Below are 27,781 nucleotides of genomic sequence, written 5' to 3'. Positions count from 1 at the left end.
CTGAGAGTACCAAGTGCCAAAATAATTCAGTCAAGTCACTGTCCCTGGTTTGTTATGTAAGCCTGTGCATTCTTAATGGTCAGGGGTTTGGAGCCAGGCCTGGACCCAGATGCCAGCGTCTGCTGTGTATCTGTGGTGTTCTTGCTGGTAGGCTGTGTTTGTTTGTGTAAGAATAAGCGTATTTGAATGACGGTGGTATGTATAGTATGCAGTGAGAGGGAAGGGATAAACAGTGAGAACAATAGCCTATCTACAATATACTTGGAGGTATTTCTTACAGCCTTGCATCCAAACCATGACAAACCACAGGTCTGAAGAGTTGTGTGACTACAATGTACAACCTTTGAACAAATTTACATTTGTAACATCAAAGAAATTAAGGATTGCGCCTTTGTGGCCACAGAATGAAATGCTCCAAACAAAAACATTTAAGCCAATCAACGTGCAGTACTCACAAAGCCCCTCCCCCTCATCCCAACCAGGTCAACACTGACCTAATATCTTCCTTTCTATAGACAGATTGTGTTTTTAAATCAGCATTTAAAAATAAATACATGTCCTCTCAGGTCTTTCCCACAAACACTGATCCCAAATCCCCATCCTTCGCTCTGGAGAGAACAGTCCTTATGGGGCTGATGTCAAAGGTCACAGAGGATCACTGATCAATAACCCCCTGCCTGATCGATCAGACTTCCTTTTCTTTTCTCTCCACCAACCAGATACAAGCTCACTGTATAACAAGAGAGCTGGGGATAGAACGAGACAGGGGAATGGGAGAGAGGCCTCCTCCCTTCCTCCCTCTAGGATCACTAAAGTATTTGAGTCTTGCTTGACATTGTCAAGGACTAGGCATTGATGAGAGCGGTGCATCATGATACACCTGCCTTGCCATGGAGTCCTGCTGTTTTTGTTATAGAACTAAAAAAGGGGTCTTACAGGAGATGTAGCTCTCCAGTTGGTAATTATTTCCTTATGGCAAAAACACCCACATCTCCAGACATTTACACTTAATTGCTACGCTTCTCACCCAGATTGGTAGCCTATTTGACTAACAGATATTCTGTACAGAGTAAGTGCCTAGGGCGAAATCCAAATAAAGCTGCAGTGGGTGTGTGTGTGTGTGTAAAATGAACATTAATCGCCAATAAGGCATTGAATTTAATGGAATAATCACACACATGAAAGATTTGGCATGTAATGAAGAGCCAGAAATCACCATTATCAAAGTAGATTTCTAACTAAAAATGGGGAGCTAGCCGATGCATATGGACAGAATTATGAAATGTGTCCAGATAAAATGTTCAGTTTCTGATGATTGTCTAAACACTATCAAAATAATCTGTCAGCTTTAATTATCAGAAAAGACAGATAAAGGGCTGTTTTTCAGCATCTTTGCCAATACAAAATGCACAGGTTGTATTTTGAGGGCAGTGTTCTCGTTCCAAGAATGAATTATGCTCCTCAAAAGATTAATTGCAGAGCACCAGTAGTTACAAATCAGAGAAATAAGATGACGGAATAGGAAAGGCACTCATTGCTAAATCATTAATAATGAACTTGCATTACGTTGAGTCCAAAGCGGGACCCGAGGATGACATAATATGGACGGGAGCCAAGAGCTGGGCAGTTAAAGGTGGAAGGCATTAACCGCCTTCACTCCTCACAACACGGACGCTATCACGGAAGCAGACAAATCGCTCTGAGTGGGTTTCGGTCATCTTTCAGTGTTGCTGTCTTGTGTTATGACACAGGGGCTCATACATGGGTTCAAGTCAGATTTATCAAGACTTGAAAAGGCAATTCCACATTACAACTTCACTTTCATTATCTTCAGCCAATACCAATGTGTACATATATGAAAACAATACATTTCAAAGTCATGTAGAAGAAAATACACATTTCTACCTGATGACAAAAAGTTTCCATCTCAAAAACACTGAGATTGGCAGTGACATGGTGAACAAGAAAATGACAGGAATCCTGTATAGCTCAACAAAACAAGTAGTACAAAAATGCTTGTGCATTTCCATTATTGTGTGTCAAACTTGACTGACTCATTGACAGCGACTCACAATTACCCTAGATTCTTTCTACATAGAAAGACACACTACAAGCCAAGTGGCTGAATTCCATAATACATTTGCTTAAAATGGACCATTTCATATGCAGCACACCCTCCAGTGACATGGGGAAGGGTAGGAAATTAGTTAACTTTCAAATGAAATGTTGATGAAGATTGGGGATATGATCTGTGCAGCTTTGGCCACGGAGACCTCAATTACGCTCGCTCTCCTTCCTTGTCATCTCTATCTTGACATTCTCATTGGTCGTCAGACATCATGCAGGGAGCTAGCCCGAGTCCCCAAATTATGACTATGATTAAAAATGTAGAGATCACAGCTATATTTATAGACAGTTCAACCTGGACGTCACTTCACACACTGACCACGGTCATCATCCTCAAGCCAAGACCACTGCATCATCCTCAAGCTAAGACCACTACATCATCCTTTCACACCTTCCTCTCACCTCCTTACTATGAAATATTAACACCAGCATACTGTATTTTGGAGGGTGGGTTAAATGGGGGAAAGTAGCACCTGTGTATTTCATCACTGGGCAGCGATAGACCTGTGTGCTTCCTCTCTAGACAGTAGCTATTAGTGTTGGTAGATACACCTGCATAATGTGTCCATTAGAAGCAGTGTCGATTGCAAACATGACAGTGATACCTGAATGCGGTGTCCTTATAGGACAAGACTGCGTAACACACTGCACCTTCTGTCATTTGTTGTAGATGTACTGTGTGTAACCCAGGAGTATAAAGCCTGTATGTGTCTTCAGAAAGGACAATTTTCTGCCTTACTGTATCGTCTGCAAAAAGCTAGTTGGATCCAGGCCAAGGTGTGTGAGTGTGTGTGTTGGAGTGCTGGGAGGGAGATGTAGGCAGGCAAGCAGGCAGGAAGGAAGGTACATTGGGTGCCTGTGAGGTCGGGGGGGATAGGTGGAGTGTTAACAGGGGAGACACCTGACAGCAGTGGGGTGTATGCGCCCTGGCACTTCTGTACATTCATGTCACCGCGGATAAAGTCAGCACCTGTGAAGAAGGACTACAGCACTGCTGCCACGGTCAGGGACAGGAGGAGTTCTATATATTTTGGTTCTTGTGTCCTCCTCGGTCTCCCTGTGCTCACTGAACAGACAGCTAGGGACAGGTGGGCACCGGTGGAGATGCCAGCACCCTTGTCATTGTCAGGCACATGGTATGAGATGCATGTACAGAACACAAGCTGAAGCTGTGGTTCTCTCTCTGCTTGGGTAACAGTCAAGAAGTCCACTTGGGATGTGACCTTGTGTGAGTCAAAGTGCCTCCCCTCTCCTTCGACTGGAGAGGCAGGATCTGGCTAACACTTTATTAGAAAATGACAATGGGGCACACGCTAGTGTTAGGAAGTTAGCGCAGATGAATAAGCGAACATGATACTATTGAGGCACAGCCATGGTGGAGAGTGAGTGTGAAGGGCTAGTAGTGTTGTATATTGTAGAAGACATGGCATAATGCCCAGAGTCATCAGATTGAACCAGTGTGTGGGCTGCTTACTTAATTAGACTTTGCACGGTACCGGGTGCAATAATAATCAGTTCTCATTCATCAAACTACTACTGGCTGAAAAAGAGAGTCATCTTACGTTTAACTAGAGGTTAACACAGAAGGAGTGCCTATATCCATCACACTTCCCTGATCCTGGCTTTCGGCTTTCACTCCTGTCTCCATGTATATGGAATATTAAATAAACACACACACGCTGGACAGGGGCTGCAAAACAAAGCCAAAACAACTATGATTGGATGGCCCTCCGCTCTTGGCAGCAGTTTACCTGTTCAATAAATCTGCCTCCCGCTTCCAGTCCTGACATGCATGTCTAAGGGGGATCCATGCGCCTTTTCCTGCCCCATAACACACAGCACAGCTCAGCAAAGCCAAAGGTTACCTGGAGTTGGGCTATCTATCAACGTGTTCCCAGTTCACCCCTGAAGAATGGCTTGAGCTAAGTCGAGCTAAAGCCTGGTACTGCCACCTCCTGGCACAGGGAGTAAACAGGGGAACCCCTCAATCCCAGAGTCCTGGGAAACTAACCTCTGCCTACCAATGTAATGAAGCGCTAGTCCGGTTAAAGTAGTTATAAAGCTACAGGTTATAGGAGGTGCTAAAATTAATGTGAAAACACATTGTATGTGCACAACATACAGGTAACTGCCAAAATAAAAGTTAACACTTGAAAGAGGGATAAAGTATATTGAAAGCTGCAGTTTCCACATAGGCGTGGTTCCTGAGTTAATTAAGTGATTAAAACATCCCACTTATGGGAGATTCTGGAGCGGTACCCAAGACACAGTATTCCACCACTATCAACAAAAAAACACAAAATTATTGCATTTCTCGTGGAAGAATGTGTTCCTTTATTTTGGCAGTTACCTGTATTTGGATACTACACCTAGAAAGAGCCGATCTGCAACAATTTCTCTCACTAGCACATAATGGGACATAATTGTCTGAGCGGTGGGTCGTTTTTTTTCTCCACCTCTTTTCTTTCTAAATGACTTAAAATGACTTTCCCAACACTTGTGCTTTAAGCAAACATCCAACTGTGGTTAAACGGTGTGGAAAAACTCACCTTCAGCAGTGGGGCGGGGAGGGAGAAGGGGAGACAAAGATGGGCGCATGTGCTGTGAATTAGCTTTCGCGGGTAGGCTTGTGGTGGAAGTAACCTTGGAAACCAGCACGGTTGTTTCTGCATGGCTGCAGTCTGCAGTGCCTCAGGGGCTCAGTGACCCGGGTGCGAAGGGAGGAAGAAAGACAGCAGGCCGAGACACACACACTCCCCCTCTCACCAGTGGCCCCCGGGGAACCCTTGCACGCACCTCCAACCAACCAGCCTCTCTGTAAGGCCTCACTCTCTTTCTCCTTGCAAGTGAGTCTTCTCTCTCACTCTGCCTTTATGTAAGGCCTATTCGCCCCCTCAGTCTCACTCAGCCACTGTGTAAGGCCTTGCTCTCCCTCTCCATGTGGGAGCCCTCTCTTTCTATGCCACTGAAAAGCAGCCACCAGTCTCTCATCATGTTCATATCTGAATGGTGGGGCTAACTAACTATATGTTAAGAGCCCTTTCTGTCTTTTACACACACTCAAAGCATGGACACTGCACAGCCAGAGGCTGATGATGTTCATTTCAGCCAGTTTATTCACACAGCACATACTACAGTGGGTAATGTATTTCATAACATTGTACAGCGCTGTCACGCCTGACAAAAGACTCTTGATCCTATCAGTAGTATAAAAATAGTGTCACTACAAAAGTATAAATTAAGCCTACCGATAAGACAACTCAAATCCACAAAAACAGAACAAAACTATTTGCCAAAGCGTGATAAAATGACAAATTATGGAATCAAAATAAGAAACTTGAAATATTTTTTTTGCAGCCCAGCAGAGTATAAAAAGAAAAGCATGACAAGTCTCCATAAAATAACAACATAGACTATTCTCAATTCCAATTGAGCATCAAAAATTCTGAACATGAGGGAAAGACTATTCATGTTAGCCATCTTGTATTTACAGTTAACATTTGCATCTTCTTTCAACACACCCAATGGAAAAAGATTGCGACCTGTGTTCCTGTGAAGCCATAGGTTAGCAGCAATTTTTTTATTTATTTTAAGTTTGAATTTAGTTCTCTATAACAGTATTTAGCTTGAGTTGTGAGTATCAAAACCTTTGAAATGCTAGTTTATAAAAAGAGGTATGGTGTTATCAACGGTGCTCCCCATTTCTGCAACACTTGCTCCCTCTAGTGGAATAAAACAGCAGTTTTCTAGTATTTACATACTGCCACCCCTGAAAGGAGTACGTCAAAGTTGCCCCTAGACTGAGCTAAAGTCAGTTTCTGCCTTTGCCCCTAATGTTTAAAGCTAGGATTTTGGGAGGTTAAGCAGATCTTAGATCTGTGCCTAGGAGCAACTTCTGATCCCCTGAAACTGTTCCCTCTTAGAAGAAACACACTGGCTTATATGATAGAATAGATCAGTCTCTAATATTGATTACATGCATATCTTGTAATAATTCTAATCTTACCAAAGAAAGCGTATGAGACAATCGTAGTAGTAGTATTGGAGATACCGACATCAACGACCGACTGCGTGTTCAGGATCATTTTTTGCTTGAAATCCTAATTTAAGATCTACAGGTAAAAATCCATTCACTACGGTTGCTAAAAAAAAAGACCAAACTAAAACATCAATTTCAGTTCCATTATCTATATGCTACACTTACTATTTGATCATATTGGACAGATCCAAAAATTATCATGTCGGAGCCTTTACTGCATGTCCTTCAGTCATAGAATTTGAGGTAAAAAAAAAAGAAGCACACCACTGCTTTGGACAGAGGAAAGTTAAGTCTGAACTATCTATACTGAATGGGAAGGTTATCAAGATGTACCTTGGTGTGTGACACTCACTTCCAATATAGCATTGGTCAAGCCATTTGAGATGTTATGCACATTCCAACTAATTTGTGCAAGTTTGTACAAAGGCAACAATGATTTCACACACTCAACTCCTAAATTAGAAAGTGTCTCTCTGAACGGAGGACAGAGAAAATTCAAGTGCGGGGAAGGTTGAACATACATTGGCAAAACATTTAATCCTTCAATCGAAATCATAAACAAATCCAGTGCATTAATTAAAAGCATGAAAACATAACAGCCACACCAGTAAGTTTCTTTGGACCATTTGCTTTTGGATAAATTAACACATGGGTCTATCTTTGATGTAAAAAAGTACAAACAACAAAGGAAGTCTAAGAAAGACTAATAAATATGAGAAACTGACATAGTACATAAAGACACATGATGCTTGGTGTAGTGGAAGACGGTCTAAAAACAACATGGCTAAAGACAATTGAGGACCAGACTGAAAGACACCACAATGAAAAAGTAGAAAGATGCCACTAACAAGCCAGGGGCAATCAGACCAACGAGTTCCCAAACATACCCACCCCAACTGTCAAGTCATTCAGTATAGTCACTCAGTAACACAGTGGAGTTGAATCGCAACATTGTCCAAAACGAATCTGAGGCCAGGCCATACACAACCACCGAAGGTCACGCTCGCCTTAAGCTGACCATACGATTATAAACTGAGATTTTGCCACAATTTGGGATCCACTACAATCGCAGGTAAATCGTGATGTTGTAAGCTCCAACCAGGTCACATACTGTGATTGGGTGAAATAAGTGCGATTATGGGTTTTGCACAGTCCCGATCCACATTCTAGGTCCCGATTATTTTTCTGCACAAAATGTTCTGTCGTATCTTGCGTAGTGAGGGGGGTGCTACAAGGTGACTTGCAACTTGTCCTCCGTTGCTCAGCTACAGCCACACAGTAGGAGGTGGCCATGACACATCTGGAAATAGGACAGGGAGGGGTCTAGACATGTCGCAATGTGAGCAAACTGGTGTAATGTGAGCACACCTGTCGCAGACATCAGGGTGACAAGATTATGCAGACAATTTGCATAATGTGAGTGGGCCAACGACGTAAAGATTTGTATCGTTGTCTAATGTATGCCTAGCTTAGTCCTTCAAGTAGTTACTAAAGTCAGACAACTTTAAGCCATGGATGAAAAGAAGGCAATTTGATAATGTGAAGGCATGATGTTGACTATGACGTCTAAGGTCAGAAGTAACCTCGCCTGGTAACACAGTGCAATAAAGTGGGACTTGAAAAGTGTGTGGTTAAAATCGAGGAGAGAGCGGTCCTGTGATCCCATGTAGCTTGGTTGGCAGAGCATGGCACTTGCAATGCCAGGACTGGGGGTTCGAGTCCCACGGGTGACCAGTATGAAAAAAAAAGTATACAAAATGTATACACCCAGTACTGTAAGTCGCTGTGGATAAGAATGTCTGCTAAATGAATTATATGTCAATGTAGAGAGCCGCTCTGGGACCATATTACTTTTGGGAAACCCAGTCGAGTCGGAGTTCGGGCATATGACTTTGATATGTGAAAACCATTTATAAGATTCATACTTTCAGATTTTCTGAACTTAATTCCTTGTTTAAATTAGTTGCGCTGCTCATGCTTTGAAGTCCACTATGTAGGGAAGAGGATCTAACTAATGGTTAGATGGTGATGGAAAGAGACCAGTCAATTAAAACCAGTGCTTGTTTCATCTGCTCCTACCATAGACTTCCAATCAAGTCTCATTCTGAGGCGCTGTGAAACCATACTGCTTGACAGAAGCAGAGCCGGCTGGTGGACGAGACTAGGCTAGAAGTGATTCAGCGAAAGACAGAGAGTGTTCTTTAAGGCTCAACGAATAATAGAGGTTACTAGCTAGCACCATATACAACACCCTTAACACCCTTGACATTTATCCTAGGAATTTTAAGCCATTCAACTGCTGATAATTCTTGGTTGTTGCATTTGGCACTAACCAGATCAGCATCTTGAGAAGATCCCCCTATTCCTTACCTTCTTGAACAGTATCCAACCAGTCCAGGTGTTTGATAAAATGAAACATCCCATGGGGGATTCGAACCTACGCCGCAAGTTGTGACAATTGTCCAGGAACCAGACGCTCTACACTGTGAACTAGCTAGTTACTAACTTGCCTGTGGACTTCTGGCAAGGACGCTTTCGTGAAAATATGCTGGATCACATCCAACTATGTCAATGATTTGAATTGGCCGATACAGAAACTTTTACATAATTTAATGATGTGCTCAGCTGGTTGTCCTCAGCATCATAGCTAATTGTGCCAGGTTGGCCTATGAGAAACACTAGCAGCTAGCCATTTTAGACAACAGGTATAAACCTTGGGTCTAAGCGAAAGTTTACAAGTATGGCCCCTCAGGGTTCCCATATCCCTATGTAGATGGTCTGTAGTCATTGGTGGAGAGGTCATGGTTAGGTCAGCGTTGGTGGTCAGGCTAACGTTCAGGCCATGTTGGAGCGCAGGAAAATGAGTTTGCTCATCTCCTCAGTGGTGACCTGCTGTCTCCTCTTCATGGCCAGGCTCTGCTCACACACGCTCACACACTCACTGCGGATGCCCACGGCGGGCACGGCCAGCAGCCACAGTGCTAGGCGTGCCAGTCTGGGGAAGCGGTCACCCACCGCGGTGCTCCAGTAGTGGAAGAGGTCTGGGGTGGTGCCCTGGAGGAGCGGTTCAGCCAGATACTGGAAAACCTCCTGTCTCACCTGGGTCTGGCTTTCATCTGACGATGCCTCCGATGACACAGCTACTACCCCTCTGGTGTTCACTCCCCCCCCGGGGACGTTCACTCTAAGCCGTTTTGTTGTTGAGGGTCCATCCACATCCTCACCTCCGGACCCCCCACCGGTGGCTTGCCCCCCATCGTGGGGGTCTGTGGCCATCTCGCAGGCGCGGGCGATGATCTCCTCATGCTGGTAGGCTGGGACGGGACGCAGCTTCAGCTGAGGATCCAGGACCATGGCTACCTGGTGGGCTTTCTCCACCTTAAAGTTCTCTTTCAGGGCTTCCAGGAAGTAGTGGCAGAGCTTGCTGGCGGTCCCCACCTCCCCAGCCTTGGAAGTGAACAGTTTCTCCAGTCGCAGGTAGACAGGTAGCACCTGCTGCAGGGTGGGCCTCCTCTGACTGCTGAGCTCCAGGGCGGCAAGGCGTAGAGGGGCCAGCAGGCAGGCCAGGGTCCCCAGCAAGTGTTTGTTGAGGCCCTGCAGCGTAGAAGCTGTGGCCTTGCTCCTCCCGTATGCCTCACATATCTGCTCAAAGTGGGCATGCACCTGAAGCAGGGCCTCAGCCGTGCGGTCCCAGCAGGGAGGGGTGGGGCTAGGCCTGGGGGGAGCGGAGGGGTTAGACGTGCCCTCGTCGATGGTGGCACTGGTGGAGTCGTCACGTAACAAGAGGCTGGTGGAGGCAGCAATGTCACGGCAGGTAGCCAGCAGCTCAGTCAATTCTTGGAGCCCCCGGGCCTGCAGGCTGCGCTTTCCAAGCACCGCCTGGACCACTACACCCAGCGAGCACCCGGCGCATCGCAGACACACCCTCCCCCGCCCGGCTCCACCCAGCGGCGAGCCCCCCACCCCCACCGCAGACACCCTCGGCTCAGTCACGTACACCGTGCGGATGTCCGACATGACAAACTCCGACAGCACGTTCTGGGTCCACTGGTGTACCTGCTCAGGTCCCTCCCTCAGGTCTGCCTCCTTGACACCTAGAACATAGCGTTTGAGCCTGGATCCCTCCACCTGGTAGGCTGTCAGCACTAGGCAGGCGTCAGGCCCCACTGTCTGGGAGTGGCAGGTGACGGCGATGCCCAGTGAGGTGTTGGAGCCCAGGGCGCAGGTCACCTTCACCTTGATCTGGTTGTACATGCGGGGAAGCTGGCGCAGGGCCAGTGAGCTCATGTTGCCCAGGGCTTCGCGGGTGGAGTAGGCACCGTGGCGGGCGCCCGTGTCCACTAGAGTCTGGGCCAGCTTCAGGAAGTCCTTGCTGTTGAGCATGTTGAGCACGCCCAGGTCTGTACACATCACCCTGAGGAGACGCTCAGCCACCTGCTGCCTTTCCTTCTCCGGTAGTCCACCACTGTTCTCTGTGGATAGAGAGAGCCATAGGAGAGGAGCAGTGAGAGAGGAGGAGAGAGTGAAAGGAGAAATAGAAAAATAGATGGAAAATGAGGTAGAGGAGAATGAGTTTGAGTGTGTTTTCATAGGCAGTGTGGCCTAAGTGTGTTCATTCATAAGCAGCATGACTATGACATTCATGAATAGTAGCCTACTCACGGTTGGTGTAGTGGTTTCTCTGTGTTGGCTGGGGCTGAGCCTGTATCTGGACTTGAACTATTTGAGCTTGGGCCTGATGCTGGGGCTGGGGGGACCTCCACAGTTGGTCCTGTGAGGCTGGGCCTGGTGATGTCTTTGGAGACCCCCCTTTGGTGTGGTTCTCATTATCCGCTGGGGGGATAAAGGGTTAGCATTCTGTGATAGAGAAGGTCAACAGCTACAAGTTGGTTAATTGCTAATAATAACATGAGGTTGGCTAAAGGGTTAACTAATGACTAATTGTTAATGGGCCAGCTAGCAACGAGCTACAATGGATTTAGCTAAAAGTTAATAACCAGAGGGTTGGCTATTGGCTACTAGCGCAAAAGTTAACAGATAGTTACATAGGGTTAGGAAACAACCACTAGCCTCTAATAGTGGCTACACATTATAAAACAACAGGGGTGAAATGGTTGTAACAAAGCATACTCAATTTAATATGCAAAAAATGAAATTAGAAAATGCAAAAATCAAAGTATAGATGAAAATATCCCTTCTCTCTCCTAGGAATTTGTACGTTTTAGCTTGGAGTGCTGTACAGCAGCTATTTCGGCCACCTAATTTGGCTGAGCTTTGTGCAAAGGAATAAGCAATTCCAATAGCTGGAAATACAGTATCTGAAGTATTCAGCCATTACAACAGTACATTTCCACTTCTGCTGAAAGCCCCTCTCCAACCCATTTGACTGATAGTGTTACACTTTAGTGTTACACTTGGGCTACAGCCAGTCTGGTGCTGTATCTGTCCCTCGAGGTGCAGGTAACTCACCAGCGTGGGACTGCATGTGCTCCAGCAGGTTGTTGTAGAACTGGAACGGGATGCCACAGGCGCCACATGTGTAGGGTTCTAGAAACACAAGGCCCAGAAAAAAGGGTTCCCGTATTGTAACAAGAGCACATCCACTGTGGACCTGCCCAGTCTATCCCCTGAGTGGTCCAAGATCTAGGCCACTGTGACAAGATGTTTAATTTTAACACATATAAAACACATGTTAAACCTACTTAATATCATCTATCTATGCCATTGAAGAGTGATTGAGTCTTCCTACCTAGAGACTTGGTCTCTGCCACTGTCGCCTTGTCTTTGGGGTTTTGGGGACTGTAGGCCCGGATTGTTGTGAAGCACTTTGTGACTAATGCATTTGCAAAAAGATGTAAATAAATAAACATCATTTGATTGCTTGCTTAATTGAATACCTTTTTCATGACATTTCCCAACTGGCTTGTCAATAGTAACAGGTTTTTGCTGAAGGGCACAGAAGCAGTATGGCCAGCTGAAGTAAAGTATAAGTCATCTGCTGCCACGACAACACTAAAAAAAACAGTTATGCCAACATAGTCTCTTCCAATTCACCATGGAGTAACCTGCCCAAATCCAAACCTTCACATCAACTACTACAGGATCACAAACAATTACGAAATGGAGGTGCAAGTGTGACAAGCCCAAATTAACAGGGAGACTGATAAGAAATGACTAGTGAGTAGGAAAATATCAGTGGCAGTAGCTGCATCTCATTATGGTCAAAATAAACAACACGGAGAGGGTGAAATGGTCACATTTGTGTTTTCAGGCAGGCAGCGAGAGAGGTGGACTCACTCTGTGATGCAGGGAACGAACCGGCCACCAGGGGGCTTGGAGTACCTGAGGGAGAATGTGAGAAAGTGACATCACAGACATTGCATAGATTTTTAGATAGGATTCCCTATTTGTCACCAATTTCAGAGTGTGCACTTGTTCTCCTCCCCTTGTGGAGTTAAAAGCATTTGATTGATGTAAGCATTGGCTAGAGAATGTTACCCCATATTTCTAAGCCAATCAATTATTTTGTTTATCCACAAGGGGGAGAAAATTAATGTGTACTTCAGGGAGAGGGGTAGAGAATCAGACCAAGGCCTCAATTTGAATGTGCTTGGACACTAAACCAACACTCACACTCCTGTCTGATTCACTCTCCATCCACCCCAGTGTTCTACCCAGGTCTCAGTAAGAACACATCTGTGCAGAAAGTGCTTACCGCTTGAGTTCTGGGAACTGTTGGTGTCCACCAGGCTGGACTGGGTCTTGCTTTCCATTTTCCGACTAAAGGGACTGTCTGTGAAAGATAAACAATGTTTGAACTGACAAGGAAAAAGGAAAACCATGGCGCGGTCCCGAAACATTTCCTACCTGGTGTGTAGAACCAGTTAGTCCACATACACAAAAAAATACCTGAGTGCAGACCTACTGTATTGTTTGAGTGACTGACAACACATGGGTGAAAAGCAGGTGGATACATATCATACAATAGTAAAGGATATTGACGCAATAGATGATTTCCGAAGCCTACACAATACCAATCCATAGCGAAACGACTACTATACTCTGTGTATTGAATTCTATCATGTCCTTGGTATGATTCACTCCCTTTTCTTCAAAGTTTTTTTATAAAATGAATATTCACCCATAGCGTTTAAATATGGGTCCGAGTACTCCTCTCCACTCTCTCTTTTGACCCATATTTGTGCGCTAGGAGAGACTGTCAAGCTTTAAATAGCTCTCCATAGACAAACTGCTCAGTGGAGAGAGATAGGAACTGATCAGGTGAGCGATATGATAGATAAGAGGCGCGAAGGCAGCGTTTCAGATCACAGCAGGAGATTGTAGCCTTGGTTTATGGCAGGGATGGGGACTACAATAAATGTGAACTCCTCATGAGGGGCTGCAGTGCCCCACCCCAACCCACCTTTCCAGAGGCCCCCATCTTAATAACAGCGGAGAGAAAAAAGTGAAAAATGTTAGTTTAAATGCAAGTTCGCTACCATTCTACACATTTTGCCATGGGGCAGAGAGAAGATTTAGCAATTGTGTAACTAATTTCATGCAATTCTACTCATTCTGCCATGGGGCAAAGATGAATGTTTGACGTTTTTAATATGACATCACAGTGAGAGTGGTTAATTAAATCAATGTGGGCCCCGGTAATTTGACCATGAATACTACAAGTTTAGATACAGTGTCTTCAGAAAGGATTATTACTTCTCCATGCTCAAAAAATTATTGAATGTCTGTTTAAAAAAAAAAAATTTACCCAGCTACCAATAGGTGGGGTTGAGGGGAATAGTTCCGCGGGATTACAGTGATGTCAAATTATGTTACAGCTAACGGATTGTGGGGTTTGATTAAACCTACCCACGATTTGGGTAAATTTGCAAGTCTATTTGATGGTCTAAAAGTTTACATCTTTAAGTGGTATACATTATACTGTATTCGTTCACGCGCAGTGATTGCAAAAGTCTCAGTTGTGAGAGTGCGAGAGCTGCTTAAGCACAGATCCCAGGCCAGTTCTCCATACCTGTTTCTAATTTAGTGGCACTGTATTTGCTAACGTCCATGTTTCCATCCACACTTCCACGTGATCGAGGCGACTTCATATTATCAAAGGAGAAATCTGTGGGAAGAGAGTTGTCATTATCATCAAATAAATAGTGGTTCATTATTTTACTTTACATGAACCAATGAGAAGTGATTTGAGGACGCCGGTGAGTTTGATAGGTAAGAGAGGGAGGTTATTGACTACAACAGACGACTAGTGCCTTTTGTACACCTGTGAGATGACTTACTCATTGGTTGGTGAAGAGCCACATGCTCCTGGTATGGGTTGAAGTACTTATACTGCTTCCCACAGAACTCACACTCGTAGCTTCCCGTTTCTGTGGGGGACAATGAGAAAAAGTGGTTACATAAAATATCACATTTGCATGCGATAAATATACAAAATCTCATTCTGCAATGGTAAGAGTAGCATCCTTGGTGGTTCACTGAAATGGTTTCCTTCATTTTCAATAGTTGGGACATTGATAGACATCTAAATAATATGTTATTACTGTCATAAATTATATGTACTAATTACACCTATCCTGAGAGCAAAATTGCATCGCAATTTAAATGTGGATAAAACTAAAAACATTGCCTTAACAAACTGCAAAAGTAGGATTTCAGATATAAAAAAAAACTACTTTGAATATAAATAAAATATACAGTACCAGTCAAAAGTTTACACCTACTCATTCAAGGATTTCAATTATGTTTAACATTGTAGAATAGTGAAGACATCAAAACTATGAAACAACACATGGAGTCATGTAGTAACCAAAAAAGAAAGTGTTAAATCAAAATATATTTTATATTTGAGATTCTTCACCCTTTGCCTTGAGAGCTAGGCTCACTCTTGGCATTCTCTCAACCAGCTTCATGAGGTAGTCACCTGGAATGCATTTCAATTAACAGGTGTGCCTTGTTAAAAGTACATTTGTGGAATTTCTTTCCTTCTTAATGCATTTGAGCCAATCAGTTGTGTTGTGAATTGGTATGGGTGGTAAACAGAAGATAGCCCTATTTGGTAAAAGACCAAGTCCATATATGGCATGAACAGCTCATGACATGACATGAAGGTCAGTCAATCCAGAAAATTATGAACTTTGAAAGTTTCTTCAAGTGCAGTCGCAAAAACCATTAAGCGCCTATGATGAAACTGGCTCTCATGAGGACCACGACAGGAAAGGAAGACCCAGCATCCAGCTTTGCTGCAGGGGAAAAGTTCATTAGAGGTACCAGCCTCAAAGCGCAGCCCAAATAAATGCATCAGAATTCAAGTAACAGACACATTAACTGTTCAGAGGAGACGACGTGGATCAGACCTTCATGGTCGAATTGCTGCAAAGAAACCACTAATAAAAAGGACACGAAGAAGATGGACATTAAACAGGTGGAAATCTGTCCTTTGGTCTGATGAGTCCAAATTTGAGATTTTTGGTTCCAACCGCCGTGTCTTTGTTAGACGCAGAGTAGGTGAACGGATGATCTCCACATGTGTGATTCCCACCATGAAGCATGGAGGTGGTGGTGTGATGGTGTGGGTGCTTTGCTGGTGACACTGATTTATTTAGAATTCAAGGCACATTTAAACAACATAGCTACCAAAGCATTCTGCAGCAATACACCATCACAACTAGTTTGCACTTAGCGAGACTATCATTTGTTTTCAACAGGACAATGACCCAACACACCTCCAGGCTGTGTAAGGGCTATTTGACCAAGAAGGAGAGTGATGGAGTGCTGCTTCAGATGACCTGGCCTCCACAATCACTCAACCTCAAACCAATTGTGATGGTTTGGGATGAGTTGGACCGCAGAGTGAAGGAAAAGCAGCAAACAAGTGCTCAGCATATGTGGGAACTCCTTCAAGACAGTTGGAAAAGCATTCCAGGTGAAGCTGGATGAGAGAATGCCAAGAGTGTGCAAAGCTATCGTCAAGGCAAAGGGTGGCTACTTCGAAGAATCTAGAATTAGTTTAACACTTGTTTGGTTACTACATGATTCCATGTGTTATTTCACAGTTGATGTCTTCACTATTATTCTACAATGTAGAAAATAGAAAAATAAAGAAAAACCCTTGATTTTCAACAAAAAAAAGGTTTTGGTTTATCTTCCTCTAAAAACAGAAATAAGTCATTATAAATAACAAACTGTCTTTATTTACCAGTGTGAACGAGTGATAGCCCCTCTATATAAAAGGGAGTTTCTGAAACACAGAGTCCTTTGCTGATGTGATGAAGAAACGGAATGAAAGTCCAGCGAGGATTTGTCAGTGAGCAACTCACTCATTCATGGCTTTGGATCAAAATACATAAGTACCAACATTCTTTCTGATAGTCTTAATTAATAAATGTTTTGACCAAATTAATCTGCTCATGTGTGTAATCTGCTCATGTGTGTGTTCAATTATTTGTGACATTGTGGTTACAATGAAGAATGTAAACAAAATCCTATTCGTAATGAATAAATCAGATGCGTGTTGCAAGCTTCATTTTTCCTCATTTTTTTTGTACTAATTTTATATCCAGCACCCGCATAACTCTCCACCTCATGGCCTCAAACTGCACAATTTTGTTTCTCTCCATCGCATTTGGATAATAGAGCATTTAAAAAGGCTGACATTGTTTGATTTGAATACTTCTGACAGCCAAAATTCTATCGCCACCCATAACTTTTGGATTTAACATTCCCAGAAGGCAGGGATTATTACAACCTACTGCAGGCCTAAAACCTATGGGTTTATCCTTCTGAATTAACGATTATATTGAAGATAGTAGCCAGTTAATGAGTTGTGGGATTATTATTATGATGATTATTATTTTTATTATTCCTGCATTATAATTATAGAAATGCCCCTTAGAAATGTAAAATCTTAGAGAATATCTAACTCAATATCACATACCAGATTTGCCCTAATGAAAAATGCCCCTTAGATATTAATTCAGAATCCTCCAATCCTCAATTGAATAAGATCTACAGGGACATATTATTGATCTACAAGTATTTTCATTTAGAAACTGCCCCATAATGGGTTCCGAAAACCGTGTCATACCAATTATTATTGGATTATTCACCATGGCAATCACTTGTTAGTATAAGATTGAAAATGATGTGCATTAACCTTTTTATCAAATTCCATTATATATTTGTGCCACTGTAGATGCTGTGTTTTTATTTACAGTAGTGATGGACAGCTGAAGGCATTTTTGTTTTTCTCAAGCGTAGCACGCTGTGAATTCTGCAAACAATGATTCCATGATGGGCTATTAGCAGGACAATAGACTCCATACTTTTACAAAAAGGATAGTCTAATAGCTCGGCTAGGTGTGAAAAGAAAATTCCCGCAACTTGCAATGTATTAAGTACTCTAAAGTTTTACATTTCGAACTCCAAACCTCATGCAACCGCAAAATGTTGGATAAAGCATATACTGTACAGTATTTGTTCATCAACATCTTCATGCTTTTGTTAATAAAATTCTAAAAACACTTTCAAAATGCAGATGTTTATTTCAACTATCAGCAGGACACTAGGGAATAAATGTCACTGAATAGTGCCATATTTTCCTAACGGAAACACTTAGGCCTACATCGGCTACAATAAGAAAGGTTTTTTCATGGAATAGAAACACCATAATATTAATCAAATGAATTAAGCTACAAAACTAAATTCTCTGAGGGTAGCAATACGGGCTACAGCTGATACATTGGCGGAGAGCCAGGTGGCATTGGTGGAGAGCCAGGCGTCATTGGCGGAGAGCCAGGCGTCATTGGCGGAGAGCCAGGCGGCTTTGGCGGAGAGCCAGGCGGAAAATTACAAGTTGAAGATTGCGAAGAACAAAATTGAGTCACAATCCATTCCAGGCACACCGGTGAGCTCTCAGCAGGACAATAGACTTGCCGAGTTTAGGGACTTTAAATGTACAGTATTAATGAATGTTTGCGAGGCATGTCAATTCTCCCATCTCTTTTGCATAGCCCACCAAATGCACTGTTTTCTAACCACATCTGGATGGCTCCATAACAAATTACTATGGGAATAAAATCATTGAATGACAGAGCATGGGGACTGGTCTTTAAAAATCAGATTTTTATGTGGAAATGTAAGGATTATTTTGCTCTTCACTCGCAGTCACTTAATAGCCTAGGCCTACTCCAACCGGTCACGTTGTACAGCACCATATTTTCCTAACTCAAACCCTTAATTAAATCACTTTAGCTGTGATTGTAAAATTAATCAAGGCTCCCTTTGTTATTTAGTTTTATAACTAAAATGCTTGACTGTATTTAAAAAGACATGGATGACTTGTATGCTGTGTGATGACATGCACAAATGAATGATTGATATACTGTATATTTAAGTAGGCCTTGCTGCAAATAAGTAAGTTACGCTAAAACAGCTACAGTAAGAAATGCATTTGTTTTTCTTGGAATAGAAAACACATAATATTCATCAAATTATCAAATCAAAAAAATCTATCCCATATAGTCTGTGCTATTCAAGGCTCCCTTTGACTCCAAGTAATTTCTATAACTTAGCGTCTCAAAGATGCCCTCTGGTGGGCAAACTAACACTACCAATAATGGCAACAATGGCTGACAAATAACATGCAAGCAGTACGCCAACTTTTATAAGAAGAACCACTGTGTGTGTGTGTGTGTGTGTGTGTGTGTGTGTGTGTGTGTGTGTGTGTGTGTGTGTGTGTGTGTGTGTATATATATATATATATATATATATATATATATATATATAGATATTTCTCTACATATATGGAGAGAGATATGTAGATATATCTATCTCACACACAACCTTTAAAAGTTTGGGGTCACCTAGAAATGTCTGTTTTTGAAAAGCACATTTTTTTTGCCCATTAAAATAGCATCAAATTGATCAGAAATACAGTACAGAAATTGCCAAGAAACTGAAGAGCTCATACAATTATGTGTACTACTCCCTTCACAGAACAGCGCAAACTGTCTCTAACCAGAATAGAGAGAGTGGGAGGCCCCGGTGTACAACTGAGCTAGAAGACAAGTACATTAGAGTGTCTAGTTTGAGAAACAGATGCCTCACAAGTCCTCAACTGGCAGCTTCATTAAATAGTACCCGCAAAACACCAGTCTCAATGTCAACAGTGAAGAGGCGACTCCGGGATGCTGGCCTTCTAGGCAGAGTTGCAAAGAAAAAGCCATATCTCAGACTGGCCAATAAAAAGAAAAGATTAAGATGGGCAAAAAGGACACATACACTGGTAAAGTGGTAGATTTGTACAGGGTAAAAGGGATCTTGAAGAAGGAAGGCTATCACTCCATACCCTGTGGACAGTGCTTAATTGCAGCCAATTTCCTCCTACAACAGGACAATGACCCAAAGCACAGCTCTAAACTATGCAAGAACTATTTAAGGAAGCAGTCTGCTGCTATTCTGTCTACAATGGAGTGGCCAGCAAAGTCACCGGATCTCAACCCTATTGAGCTGTTGTGGGAGCAGCTTGACCGTATGGAACGTAAGTGCCCATCAAGCCAATCCAACTGGAGGTGCTTCATGAAGCATGGGGTGAAATCTCTTCAGATTATCTCAACAAATTAACTAGAATGCCAAAGGTTTGCAAGACTGTAATTGCTGCAAATGGAAGATTCTTTGACACAATTCATATTTCAATTAAAAATGTCAACGTCTTGTCAACGTCTTGACTATATTTCCTGTTCATTTTGCTACTCATTTCATGTATGTTTTCATGGAAAACAAGGACATTTCTAAGTGACCCCAAACTTTTGAACTGTAGTGTATATAAGGCAAAGTACGATGTGCCCAGTCACAAACCCCTAATCTGCCAAGCAACAGTAGACCAGCATACAGTGCAGCCTTACTTGGCCCTACTTTCTGGAAGGGTTCCACTGGCTCCTCCTCCTTGACGTCTTCCACAGGTCCTAGAACAACCTGCTCGTATGGGTCTGGGGTGAAAGGGGGGGCGACAAAGATATATGGAGAAAAAGAGGTCAAGTTAATTGACAGAGGTTACTTTATTTAAAGCAGCAGTAACCATGATAGTGGAAGTTAATGAAATCTGTTTTTTTAGGGCAACAATGATACTTATGCTTACATGCTGACCAGACCGATCAGGTCGCATGCGCGAGCGTTTCAAAATAAATGTATGCATGTTATTCAATCATGGCGCCAACAAGCGTCAGCGTTGCCAGGCGCAAAAATAGAAGTCGCTTTTATTTGTGACGCAGAACGCGATGCAAGTCCTGCCTCTCCCACTCCTTATTGGCTTTTGGAAGCATATACACACGTGCCATCTCCTCTTTGGTTATACCCACGTGGGTGATTGATAGATGAACTTGAGGTCGGTTGTGGTAATGCACATTACTATGAAGGTTGCCAAGTCATATAAAGTTCAAAGAAGAAAAAGCCTGGAAGGAGGAGCGATGACTAGAAACGATTCAGCTGACCGTTTTATGTGTGGATTAATTGTCGGAGTAGAGGACCTTGTGCATTTCAGGTAAAATAACGCAATGTTTATATCCCAGGACAAATTAGCTAGCAACAATGCTAGCTAGCTAAATTGCCATAAAAGTTCAATGCTTTTCAACATGTCTCCAAATTAATATAATTGGTTCAGAGTTTATTTTGATATTTCAACCTGCGTGTTGTGATTGCGTCCGGTATACAGTACATTTCCACAACACGATAATTTGGATAGCCACGTTAGCGTCACCATCAGGTAGGTGCTAGGAAGCAGGCTAGGCAGTGCTAGGTATTAACAGCCAATCCACTAGGGTCTGGAAAACCTTAATTAGTGTATTTGGCTTTTTCAGCAACACCCGACAGGTGTATAAAAATCGATCACACAGCCATACAATATCCGTAGACAAACATTGGCAGTAGAATTGCCTTACTGAAGTGCTCAGTCGCTTTCAACATGGCACCTACATAGGATGCCACTTTTCCAACAAGTCGGTGTCAGATTTCTGTCCTACTAGAGCTGCCCCGGTCAACTGTAAGGGGAGAGAGGTAGCCTAGTGGTTCGAGCATTGGGCCAGTAACCGAAAGGTTGCTGGATCGAATCCCCAAGCTGACAAGGAAAAATCTGTTCCCCAGTAGGCTGTCAATGTAAATAATAATTTGTTCTTAACTGATTTGCCTAGTGAAATAAAAGGTAAAAAAAAAAAAAGCTGCAACACTCACTGCCGAGTTCCAAACTGCTTCTGGAAGCAATGTCAGCACAAGAACTGTTCATCGGGACCTTCATGAAATGGGTTTCCATGGACGAGCAGCCGCACACAAGCCTAAGATCACCATGCCAAGCGTTGGCTATAGTGGTGCAAAACTTGCCGCCATGGGACTCTGGGGAGTGGAAACGCGTTCTCTGGATTGACAAATCACACTTCACCATCTGGGAGTTCGACGGACAAATCTGGGTTTGGCAGATGCCAGGAGAACGCTACCTGCCCCAACACATAGTGCCAACTGTAAAGTTTAGTGAAGGAGGAATAAATGGTCTGGGGCTGCTTTTCCCCCCACACCTTAGATCCATTGAAGGAACATCTTAACGGTTCAGCATACATTCTAGACGATTCTGTGCTTCCAACTTTGTGGAAGGCTCTTTCCTGTTTCAGCATGAGAATGCCCCCATTTACAAAACGAGGTCCATGCAGTAATGGTTTGTCGTAATCGGTGTGGAAGAACATGACTGTGGCCTCCAAAGAGCTGACCTCAACCCCATCGAACACCTTTGGGATTAATTGGAACGCCGACTGCAGTGCCAGGTCTAAGGCAGAACAAGTTACCATTCGAATCCAAACAGACAAAGAATAGAAAAGGCCTAGTAGGAATGCAATAATGGAGAGTAAATGAGAAGAGGGTAGGTAGTCAGTTACCGTCCACAGCGTGCAGGTCGCGGTGCTCCTGGAAGCAGCTGTAGTATTTGTACTTCTTCCCGCAGATGTCACAGGAGTAGCGGAAGCTATCTGCATTCGGATACACAGAGATCGCATTGTCTGGTCTGTGGCACACTGGCATTCAATGACATCACATCATGCTGGTCATAGTCTAGCGCACAGCACCGATTTGTTTCATATCACTTAGTAAGGTATAAAAACCAGTGGATGGTTTGCTGTGTTATGGGTCCATCGACTTTGCTTGTGTGTAGTGTTGGCATGTAGACCTATTCTCTTACTAGGGATGGAATCAACACAGTTGAGTATTGCAGTATTTTTTATAACATAGAGTCTGACTCAAAGTACAGATTCTATTTTTTTTTTTTAATTGCCAGGTAGTTAACATTAGTTTGCGCTAGTTGGCTGTAACTGTGCCAAGACTTCGGTATTTCTCATCTTATAGCTTAGACTCAATCTTCTTAAAAAAAAAAAAAAAAATGGTGAGACAAAATGCTTTCAGCACTTTTATTTCCATGACTACCAGCATTTATTATTGCTCTCTCTTGTACCTGATAAATTGTGATATGATAGGTATTGCCATTTTGTATGTATCGGCACCAAAATATTGTGACAATATTGTATCAGGGGGTCTCAGCAATTCCCAGCCCTATGTCTTACTGGAAAAATGATTAAGATGGTGTTTTGGATAGGGCTGGATGATATGGCCTAAAAATAATATTTTTAATTTTTCCCCCCCCAAACTTATGGGCGATTCACAATACGTGTCGATTTTTTTGTAATGTTCTCTCTAAATAAGCTATACGGTACAAATACACTGCATTTAAAACAGTCAAGAGTAATCTATTGAATTCAGGGTTTGTGACATTATATAGGGTAAATATAAGCCTTCCACAACCATAAGACCCAATCATAATATATTTTGTATCATTATAATACAGTAGTTTACCTCATTGTTTGCAATAATCACCGATCTGGCTTTCAAGTCGGTATACGAAAATGACCTTTTTGTTACAAATTCAACCAGAACCATGCATAGTGCACATTCACTAATAATGACTAACGTTTTATAGAAGGCATTATAGAAAATGAGCACAGGTCTCAAACAATCTTTCAAGCACAAGCCCACGAGCTAGTGAGTAGCCAGCTAACCTTAATATTTCAAGTTTAGCTAACTTGGATCTATTTGCACACCCTTCTGTCTGTCTCCAACTGTTTGAACAGCATGCTGGCCTGTCCACTTTGAAATCAAGTGGCTTAGCTACCTTATTTCTCAGAATGAGAATGAGTTGCCAACTCCTTATAAAAGTGTTTTATGCTTATTGCTCATTTATAAAAACAGACTAGACAGCTAATATAAGAATCATTTACTAAAATGCTGCTAGCGGAACATGGTACAGCAATGGGCACAAGACAAACTGAGCATTGACGTTCCAGAATCAATGTTCATTGATACTACTGTTTTAGTATTGTCTGCTCTGCGAGCAATTTAAGGAGCTGAGACCCAATAAAAAGGGTATGGTTCAAAAAGGTAACTTCTCTATTACAGTAAAATAATGTCTCTGTGTTTGTGTCCATGTGACCCATTCTGTTGGACCAAACCTCAAATGCAAATAGCGAGCTGAAATAGCTTGTTAGAGGTGAAGAAGTGACAACTTTGTTGTGAGTGGCAGGGGCTTGTTGTGTGTGTGTGTGTTAACAGAGAGGAAGAGATTTTATTCTCGCAAAAATTTGTCCAAAGACAAGCCCAATGCGTTTCTATAGGTTTATTTTGGACGTAAGCTTGTTGCCTGCCTTCCCACCTTTGGGACAATGACTCCCATTGTTAGGGCGGAGACATGAGCATCTTATCATTATATATAGATCTCTGGTGTAAATTGGAGGATGAAGGTGCAAATGCCTTCCGAAATGGACCCTTTCCGTAATGGACCTGGTGCTTTTTCACCCGGACCCGATATGCATAAATCTATTTATTTTCAATATTTTGAGCGTTTATATAATTTTGTTGATTTTCAGGGTGTGCTGCAGCACCCTCAACACCCCTACGACGATTGACAATGCTGATGACAAAGCAACAAAACACTTATAGTGGAGCTGAATTGTAAGAGACAATGAAGTTGTCAGTCATACAGTAAGGCTAGTTGTCAGTCATACAGTAAGGCTAGTTGTCAGTCATACTGTAAGGCTAGTTGTCAGTCATACAGTAGGCTTAAGCATCTGGAATCTGCTTTGTGCCTGCCTGAACATACAGCTGAAATTGTCCCAAAGCCAACCCTTAATTCACATCGACTTTAGTGTTCCTTCCATTTTTTATGCGCATTAGCAACTCACAAAAAAAAAGGAACCTAGCCAAGTGATCACAACTCTTCTCCCTACATTCTCTTTTCCCTCAGTTACGAGTCTCATTCAATTTCGATCCGACCACTACATTCCTTGCCAAATCACGACAGATTTATCAGTCTAGGGACATACTTTGTTTCATGTTTAACAAAAGCCTGTCCACCAAGTAGAAGGTCACAAATGCAAGGTAAATACATGCCAAATGCAGGTATCTACTGGTTAAAACTGAAGGATTGTAGCTTTCTAATGCTGTTAAACTGCATGTCTCAACTCCCATTATAAAAAGGAAATAGCACGGTGTTGAAACAGGAGTACACGGTGTAAAGGAGTGAAGGAAGTGTTTTTGATGAGAAAGACGCACCTGTTTCAGTAGTGAGTCGCGGCTCAAATGGCACTTGCAGTCTTTCAATTAGCAAATTACCTCACAACTCAAGTAGGCCAATGACAGTGGCTGCATTTCAACTATAATCATTTCTGTAATTAACACTTTTTTCCAACTGTTAATGACAATGTGCTTATAGAATTTTAAAGATGCATATCCCCTCTTACTAACCTTACAGGAATTGTAGCGTTAGGTAGTAAGGCTGGGCGGTATGCAGACTCAACTCATCATACTGTCCTTCTCTCATACTGGGATATACATAATTACCGGCTTAGTATACAAGGGGGCACCAAAAGGGACAAAAAAAAAACATTGGGCGTCTATTACCAGAATGCTACCAAGTAAGAGAAAATTTCAATAGAGGCTGCTAGCTAAATATTCTAAGAAGCGCAAATGAAAATAAAGAAATTGAAAAGACCGATAATACAACTCATGAAGTTATACCTATACACACACACACACACACGTATATGCATACATAAACCCAGCAAAAAAAGAAACGTCCTCTCACTGTCAACTGCGTTTATTTTCAGCAAACTTAACATGTGTAAATATTTGTATTAACATAACAAGAGTCAACAACTGAGACAAATTGAGCAAGTTCCACAGGCATGTCACTAACAGAAATTGAATAATGTGTCCCTGAACAGGGGGGGGGAAGCAAAATCAAAAGTAATAGTCAGTATCTGGTGCATTAAGTACTGCAGTGAATCTTCTCCTCATGGACTGCACCAGTTTTGCCAGTTCTTGCTGTGAGATGTTACCCCACTCTTCCACCAAGGCACCTGCAAGTTCCCAAACATTTCTGGGGGAAATGGCCCTAGCCCTCCGATCCAACAGGTCCCAGACCTGCTCAATGGGATTGAGATCCCGGCTCTTCGCTGGCCATGGCAGAACACTGATATTCCTGTCTTGCAGGAAATCAGCCATACTGCTCGTTCTGTGCGTGATGGCATTGTCATGCTGAAGGGTCATGTCAGGATGAGCCTGCAGGAAGGGCACCACAGGAGGGAAGAGGATGTCTTCCCTGTAACGCACAGAGTTGAGATTGCCTGCAATGACAACAAGTTCAGTCCGATGATGGTGTAACACACAGCCCCAGACCATGACGGACCCTCCATCTCCAAATCGATCCTGCTTCAGAGTACAGGCCTCGGAGTAAAGCTCATTCCTTGGACGATAAACGTGAATCCGACCATCACCCCTGGTAAGACAAAACCACGACTCATCAGTGAAGAGCACTATTTTCCCAGTCGGATGATGTAAGGCAGGTCCTCACCAGACAACAGGCCTACAAGCCCTCAGTCCAGCATCTCTCAGCCTACTGCGGACAGTCTGAGCACTGATGGAGGGATTGTGCATTCCTGGTGTAACTCGGGCAGTTGTAGTTGTTGTTGCCATCCTGTACCTGTCTCACAGTACGGACATTGCAATTTATTGCCCTGGCCACATCTGCAGTCCTCGTGCCTCCTTGCAGCATGCCTAATTTGCACATTCACGCAAATGAGTAGGGACCCTGGGCATCTTTCTTTTGGTATTTTTCAGAGTCAGTAGAAAGACCTCTTTAGTGTCCTAAGTTTTCATAACTGTGACCTTAATTGACTACAGTCTGTAAGCTGTCAGTGTCTTAATGACCATTCCACAGGTACATGTTCATTAATTGTTTGTTCATTGACCAAACATGGGAAACAGTGATTAAACCCTTTACAATGAAGATCTGTGAAGCGATTTGGATTTTTACGAATTATCTTTGAAAGATGGGTCCTGAAAAAGTTAAGTTTCTTTTTTTGCTGAGTACACACACAACACACACACACACGCACGCTACCGAATGTCATTTTTGGTGAGTTCGGACATTTGCAAGTGAACGTGAACGAGGCGTTATACAAATGAACAAAGTTTAGACACATGCTTGTCTGAAGGACAATCGCTAGGACAGCGTTTCCCAAACTCGGTCCTGGGTACCGTTTTTGTCCTAGCACTACACAACTGATTCAAATAATCAAAGCTAGCTGATTAGTTGATTATTTAAAAATCACTTGTGTAGTGCAAGGGCAAAAAACAATATGTTTGGGGAATGCTGTGCTAAGGCAACGGGCCTGCCTGCTCTGAGAAGAGGGGGGAGGAGCAGACTGAGGGGGTTGAGAACAGAGAGGAAAAGAAATCAAGAGAGGCAGCTGTACAAATAATGCATCTAAAGGGCTTTGACTTCTAAAACACAGCAGAAAGCTAAGACAATATGATGCACAATCACATTATTTCAGCCACTTACTCAGATAATTAACTAGCAAGTTAAACTTAGGGGTCGTGTTAACGCAGAATCTTGCATTTTTCACAAAAAATAAGAAAAAAGACCAACCAAGAAATATCTTGCTGCGTTTTGTAAAAGCAGACGTAAAATGCTTCTTATTGTCATTGTTCTACTCGGAATCAGACTCAATTCATGCTTCAGCTGCACTTCTAAACTCACGAATGCGCATTCTATCAGCAGACAGCACTGACTGATGTGTAGCTACTTTTCTAGGTTTAGCCAACCTACTTTTCACGCAAGATTAACTTTAAGGAAATGTAGCTGGCTACATTCTTTCTATGATAAACAAGACCTTGCTAATACGTAAGAGTTGACGTGTGGCTGCCAGCCAAATAGCGTTGCACTTTGTCGTCATCGGACGAAAATTATGCTATTTTTTGCACTAATTGCACTAATGTATTTTCTTTGAAGAAAAACTATAGTAGCACATCCCTGATAACTCTACTAATAAAAAAATATATAGATATATATAAAAATAAAAAAATAATAGAAACACTACACAGCTGGACACACCTGCTCCTGCTTTCTCCCATTGTGCTATTTACAAAACACACACGTGACTGGCTCAACTGTTCTGGGGAACTACAGTAAGCTTCATAATGTAAAATAATGTGACAGGTAAAATG

At 42.7% G+C, this 27,781-nt stretch overlaps 1 protein-coding gene across 3 annotated transcripts in view; it reads right to left on the bottom strand.

Annotated features, from left to right (window-relative positions):
* Nucleotides 1-5,225: 5,225 nt before the first annotated feature.
* LOC139408643 (zinc finger protein 618-like) overlaps nucleotides 5,226-27,781 on the bottom strand; it is a 36,038-nt gene continuing 13,482 nt past the window's right edge. For 2 of the 3 annotated variants that reach the window (XM_071152793.1, XM_071152794.1), the window contains 10 exons: nucleotides 22,105-22,194; nucleotides 20,092-20,175; nucleotides 14,467-14,556; nucleotides 14,199-14,294; nucleotides 12,882-12,959; nucleotides 12,464-12,508; nucleotides 11,916-11,999; nucleotides 11,636-11,713; nucleotides 10,829-10,999; nucleotides 5,226-10,638 (listed from right to left, as the gene is read on the bottom strand). In XM_071152793.1, coding sequence (XP_071008894.1) covers nucleotides 9,002-10,638; nucleotides 10,829-10,999; nucleotides 11,636-11,713; nucleotides 11,916-11,999; nucleotides 12,464-12,508; nucleotides 12,882-12,959; nucleotides 14,199-14,294; nucleotides 14,467-14,556; nucleotides 20,092-20,175; nucleotides 22,105-22,194 — 2,453 coding nt within the window. In that variant the 3' untranslated portion in view covers nucleotides 5,226-9,001. The remainder of the gene's footprint in view (nucleotides 10,639-10,828; nucleotides 11,000-11,635; nucleotides 11,714-11,915; nucleotides 12,000-12,463; nucleotides 12,509-12,881; nucleotides 12,960-14,198; nucleotides 14,295-14,466; nucleotides 14,557-20,091; nucleotides 20,176-22,104; nucleotides 22,195-27,781) is intronic. The other variant, XM_071152795.1, reaches the window with a different exon arrangement.

The sequence above is a fragment of the Oncorhynchus clarkii genome, chromosome 5 (assembly GCF_045791955.1).
Source record: "Oncorhynchus clarkii lewisi isolate Uvic-CL-2024 chromosome 5, UVic_Ocla_1.0, whole genome shotgun sequence".
Lineage (NCBI taxonomy): Eukaryota > Metazoa > Chordata > Actinopteri > Salmoniformes > Salmonidae > Oncorhynchus > Oncorhynchus clarkii.
This window is presented reverse-complemented; position numbering and strand designations above follow the sequence as displayed.